The sequence below is a fragment of the Scyliorhinus canicula genome, chromosome 9, assembly GCF_902713615.1.
Source record: "Scyliorhinus canicula chromosome 9, sScyCan1.1, whole genome shotgun sequence".
NCBI classification, from domain to species: domain Eukaryota; kingdom Metazoa; phylum Chordata; class Chondrichthyes; order Carcharhiniformes; family Scyliorhinidae; genus Scyliorhinus; species Scyliorhinus canicula.
In genome coordinates this window covers 69,074,796-69,080,795 of record NC_052154.1, presented here as the reverse complement: position 1 = coordinate 69,080,795, position 6,000 = coordinate 69,074,796, and the positions used below count along the sequence as shown (strand labels likewise).

The following is a 6,000-nucleotide window of genomic DNA, read 5'->3' as shown; positions in this document are numbered from 1 at the left end:
TAGTTTACCCACAGTTAAAATTAATGAATTGTTTACAGCTTTAACTGCACGTTCTTGTACTAAATAAGGCCATCCGCCAAGAACATTGAACGGGACACAGCAGGAGTCTGATTGTCCCCCTGGCGGAGCTCAGCGCACCAGCAGTCTGATTGTCCCCCTGGCGGAGCCCAGCGCACCAGCAGTCTGATTGTCCCCCTGGCGGAGCCCAGTGCAACAGCAGTCTGATTGTCCGCCTGGCGGAGCAGAGTCGGACTCGCGGCTAACGGCTGCCGGTTCCAGAGCTCGCGGACCGGAAGTTGTGGGTCAATTTAATCCGAGGAAGAGCGCGGTTGGTTAGTGGGGAGATTACAGAGCTGAATGTTGCTGATCTGAGTTCAGTGCCACCGCCTGTCTCCCATTTCCCCGCACTCGGTCCTGGGAACCTGCGGCTTCCCCCATATTTGTAGTGGGGACGGTTCTGTGGTGGGACCGGTTACTTCCGTTGCTGTGGAGAGGAGCCTTTCAACAATGGCCTGGAGATTCCCAGGTGAGAGATTGGGAATGGGGGGTGCTGGAGATTCCCAGGTGAGAGAGTGGGAATGGGGGGGAGCAGGGTTAGTGGGGACTGGAGATCATCAGGTGGGAGACGGGGTTGGATATCCCGTGTGTATAATATTTTACGGTTAGCTACGGAAAAATACAATGAGAGATCTTGTCTAACAACAATTGATTAGGTTAGGGCCAATTTCAGTGGGAACTGATCTGACCCACGTAAACTGAAATCAAAGATTCGCAGGCAAAGCTGAAATGGAATTTTAAAGAGATGGTTGGGTGACGGTGGTGGTACATTCCCACAAAAGGGCAAATGTAGGGTAACTAAAGCCAAGGCTCCCTTAATGATGAAAGTGATTAGAGTATAAGAGAAAGCAGAAAAAAGAGTTCATATTACAGATGTCATGTTGACGATACATGTGAGAATTTGAATATAAACCCAGTGGTTAGTGCTACTGCCTCACGGCCCCAGGGTCCCGGGTTCAATTCCGGCCTCTGGTGACTATGTGGAGTTTGCACTTTCTCCCCATGTCCGCGTGGATTTTCTCCGGGTGTTCTGGTTTCCTCCCACAGTCCAAAGATGTGCAGGTAAAGTGGATTGACCATGCTAAATTGGCCCTTAGTGAACAAAAGGTTAGGTGGGTTACGGGGATAGGGTGGAGCCTCGGCTCAATATGGAAAGTTCAGAGTGGAAGTGGGAAAAAATCAATACAAACATCAAAGATTACAGGAGAAAACTGGCAGCTAACATAAAATAGAATCTAAATGTCTTCTATAGGCATTTAAATAGTAAAAGTGGGGATTAAAGGCTTGAGCCATTTCAGTACTAGATGGGGACTTGTGCTGAGGTACTAAATGATGACATTGCATTTGTCTTTACTATGGAAGGAGAGGTTATTGGGACACTGGGTGGGTTAAAAATTGATTAAGAGAAGGTATAGGAAAGACTAGGTGCGGGATTCCCTAGTTCCCCAGCCGTGTGTTTCTCAGTGGCGCGTCATTCACTGATAGCAGGATTCCCTGTTCCTGCTACTTGTCAATTGGATGTCCCATTGAAGCCACCCAACACCGCCGAGAAACCTGAGGACGGGGGTATATTTTGTATAATGAATTTATGCTTCAGCAATTCTTTTGCTGTGGTCTAAAACTTGGTTCTTTATTCAAGCAGTCTTCTACAAATTCTTTAATGGGGTTAACTGTAATTTCCCTCCAATATTGTGCATTGTTCTTCGGAATATGGAATAAAACTTTAATTGGATGTAGCTCCGAGTGCGGCGGTTCTCCTTTTGTAAGTTCTATTGTGGGAAAAGGGAATCCCAACGGCTGGAGAGTACTCGCCTAGCTTCACTTAAGGTTGATAAATCCAGATTCAATGAAGATGGGAATTGAAGAGGCATTTGTTATAATCTCCCAATCCTCCTTCAGAGTTGGGGGTGGTGCCAGCGGACTGGAGAATTACAAATGTGGCACTTTGTTCAAAAAAGACCAATGCCAACAGGCCAATTACTTTAACCTTGGTGGTGAGGACACTAATTCAGAACAAAATTACCAGTCACTTAGACAAATGTGGATGAATTAAGGAAAGCTGGCATAGATTTATTCAGGACAAATTGTGTTTACCTAATTTGATTGAGTTTTCATTGAAGTAACAGAGAGTTGATGAGGATAATGCGGTTGATACGGTATAAATGGACTTCCAAACACATTTGATAAAGTGCCATATAACAACTTTGTCAGCAAAGGTAAAGACCGTGGAATAAAAGGACAGTGGCGGCATGATACGTGGTTGGCTGAGTGATAGGATGCACAGAATTCTGCTGAACAGTTTTTCAGGCTGGAGGAAGTTATATAGTGGTGTCATACAAGAGTCACTATTAAGACCACTTTTTAAAAAATCTATATTGATAATCTAGTCTTGGATGTGCGGGGCACAACTTCAGAATTTGCAGATGATACAAAGCTTAGTATTGTGATATAGACAGGCTGATGGAATGGAAATGTACCAAATGAAATTTTATGCAGCAAAGTGTAAAGTGATAAATTCTGGTTGGAACACTGAGGAAAGCATACAATTCTAGAGGAGAGGGTCGTGGGAGATCTATGTTAGCAAATCATTGAATGTGGCCGGGCAGATTAAGAAAGTTGTTAATGGATTTTATAAATCGAAGCATTGAGTGCATTGAGTACAAAATCAATAAATTGTGATGAAGCTTTAAAAAACTTTCAGGTAATCTGAACTGGCACAAAGTCCAACATGATGGCATACTGGTGTGACAGTTTACTTAACTTGGGGGATTTGACAAAGTTTTAAGGGTCAATCTCTTTCTAAAATCTAGTCAAGTTTGCATTTAGCATTTAACTTAATTTTGGCATTAACTTGTAGTTTCTTTCAGTCTTATTCAGTGGTAAACTAACTGCCTGCTAGAGGCAGTTACACAGGTGGCTAATTAGAGCTGGTTATTTGGTAGGCAAGGCCTAACTCGGGCTTCTGGAATTTCAGCTGGTATAAATACAAGAGATTTTGCTTATGCAAAAAGTAAATTGTGTGAAGGCCTGCTCGATAGGGGACTGCTGCGACACGTTACTTAGATAATTTGGGAAATTTGGTGATTTGCTCAGTGTAAAGCATCAGTTTATACGGTGACATGGTACTTTGTCTTTAACTTCCTTAGGCCTGCAAACAATTTTGGAAAATCATTTTGAAATCTAGTGTTGTAGTTCTCATGAGCAACTTGATCCACTTTATAGGTTAATTTCAGTTTTAGGCATGCCTTTCTGCCTGGTAGACAGCATTCTCATTTTGAATTCCATAGAGGTTGAGAAATTCTCAATGTTTTCGCAGATTTGCCATGGGTTGGCCGTTGACTTTTTATATTTGTCCCAAGACATCCGGTCCCGTAATATAGGGGGATGGTGTGCACAAGGTGGCTCCTGCTGGAGTATTGTACTTCCCCCACCCCCTTTTTTTTAGTATCAAGGGGTGTTTTCTTTTCATACTTAATGGTATAATGACTGAAGTGCCCAGAAAAGGCAGGGGAAAGAAGGTCAACAGTAGAAATTCGTCGACAGAGTTGGAGCCCTTTCCAAGTTCGGCGGCAGGTAAAATGGCGCAGTCAGTCTCTGAGGCTCCAGCCACTCCACTAATCATAATAATCTTTATTAATGTCACAAGTAGGCTTACATTAACATTACAATGAAATTACTGTGAACATCCCCTACTCGCCACGTTCCGGTACTGATGTAGTCCTGATATTGATGAATCCTTGTGTTTTCTCTCAATAAAAGGACCAATTCCGTGCAGTGGTAAAAGTTCACTTTTCACTTTAATATGAGGCAGTGCAGCTGGCGATTCACGATTTCTTATTCTTCAATAAAACAATTTGGCCAACTGACCAGTACAAAACGTCATAAACTTAGAAGATACTTAGAGGTGATTTAAAAAAGAAAGCACATGGCAGAGTAAAGGAGCATAGGTCAAGGACAAGCTTAGAGAGAGATAGTTAGAAGTGGTTAGAACAAAGGCTAACTTTCTGGGCACCTCTTTTAAGGAGATGTTTAGCTTTTGGTTAACCCTTGCTTTGTCTCTAATTGGCTCTTTGCCTGGAGGACCTTGTCTTTGGTTTGCCCAGCTAGATGTCCATCAATTAACTGATGAGGTTATCAGTATAGATTGGATGGAATTTACGGCAGCATGACTTCGTTTTATTCAAGTTTGTACCTCTGTGTGTGCATCTTTTTCGGTATGGAACTTGATCTCTTTAATTGTTTTGTCTGAGGAGATTGAAACTTGACTAATCTCTGTCCAGCAGGGCTTCCCTTCTCTGGCTGTTTCTGTGACTACAAATGGCATTCTAGTATTGGGTGCATACCTTTGTAAGATCAAATCACACTCCATACACATATTTCTCAGTTTTGGAGACTGCATTTTCCAAGTTCAGAAACTTACTGGGACATGGGGCGGAATTCTCGGCTGAGTTTCACGACGGCCTCTGAGGCCGCTCCTCGCCCCCTATTCTCCCCTCCTGGCGGAGCTAGGAGCGGCGCTCCGTAACTCTCGGCCGCAGGGGCATCGCGCCGAGAATGACGCGGCCGGCGCGCCTAATGACGTCAGCCGCTCATGCGCAGGTTGGCCGGCTCCAACCCGCGCATGCGCGGCTGACGTCATGATGCTGACAGCTCGAACCCGCGCATGGCGCGTTGGCCGTCTTTCCCTTCAGCCGTCCCACAAGACGTGGCGGCTTGATCTTGCGGGGCGGCAGAGGGGAAAATAGTGCTCCGATTGAGACGCCGGCCCGACGATCGGTGGGCACCAATGACCCTCCCGAGCACAGTTTGTGGTGCTCATTCCCCACCAGGGGGCCCCCTACAAGCCCCATACGGGCCATCTCACACACGTTTCACAATGGCAGCGACCAGGTGTGCTGCCGACGGTCGTGAAACGGTCGCGAACGGCAGGCCGTTCGGCCCATCCTAGTCGGAGAATCACCGTTCACCGTGAAAGAACGGCGAGCGGGCGATTCTTCCGAGCGGGGAGGGGAGAATCAAGGGGGGGCGTGAAATTTGTCGGGGGGCCCTCCTGCGATTCTCCCATGCGGCGTGGGGAGCGGAGAATCGCTCCCATGGTTCTTGCAATCAGTACCCTTTGCTAAAGTAACTGCAGCTTTCCTGATTAAAACATGATTCTTGATTGTAGGCTTTCAACAAATCCCTCGAGTATCAAAACTTAGTTCTATCAGGTACACAGAGGGCGAATTCAGAATGTCCAATTCACCTAACAGCACGTCTTTCTGGACTTATGGGAGGAATCCAGAGCACCCGGAGGAAACCCATGCAGACACTGGGAGAAGGTACAGACAGTGACCCAAACTCTGTTGGCGCTGTGGTTGGAGCCCTGCCTCCCAAAGACTATCTCGCAGGATCAGACGGGCTTTGTCAAGAGTCGACAATTGTCGGCCAACATGCATCGCCTTCCCAAACCGAAGGTGATTATGTCCCCGGAAGCTGAAGAGGCATTTGATAGAATGGAATAAGAGTAACTGTTGAGATTCTTGGGAGCTTTGGCTTCAGCCACAAATTTATTTCCTGGATTTCACTATTATTTAGGGTCCTCACCGCCACTGTTCGTATGAATGTCCTGAACACTGGTTATTTTCTGTTGAATAGGTGTACAAGTCAAGGCTATCCACTGTTTCTCCTCCTCCTCTTTCCCCCCCCCCCCCCCCCCCCCCCCCCCCCCCCCCACCTCTCCTTCCCCTACTGTTTGCTTTGGCAACAGAACTGCTCGCTATAGGGCTGAGGTGTTCTATCAATTGGAGGGGGATAAATTGGGAAGGAGTGGAGCATCGGGTGTCACTTTATGCGGATGACCTACTTCTCTATTATGGACCCAGTACACACTCTATAGACGAGATTATGAAACTGATTAGTGTGTTTGGCTCCTTCTCTAGTTACAGAGTGAATGCTTCCCGT

General features: G+C 46.0%; 1 protein-coding gene across 1 annotated transcript in view; it reads left to right on the top strand.

Annotated features, from left to right (window-relative positions):
* The first annotated feature begins 249 nt into the window (after positions 1 to 249).
* The window catches only part of LOC119971391 (ADP-ribosylation factor-like 2 binding protein), a 49,492-nt gene continuing 43,741 nt past the window's right edge, over positions 250 to 6,000 (top strand). Inside the window, exon 1 of the mRNA XM_038806860.1 lies at positions 250 to 526. Coding sequence (XP_038662788.1) covers positions 508 to 526 — 19 coding nt within the window. The 5' untranslated portion in view covers positions 250 to 507. The remainder of the gene's footprint in view (positions 527 to 6,000) is intronic.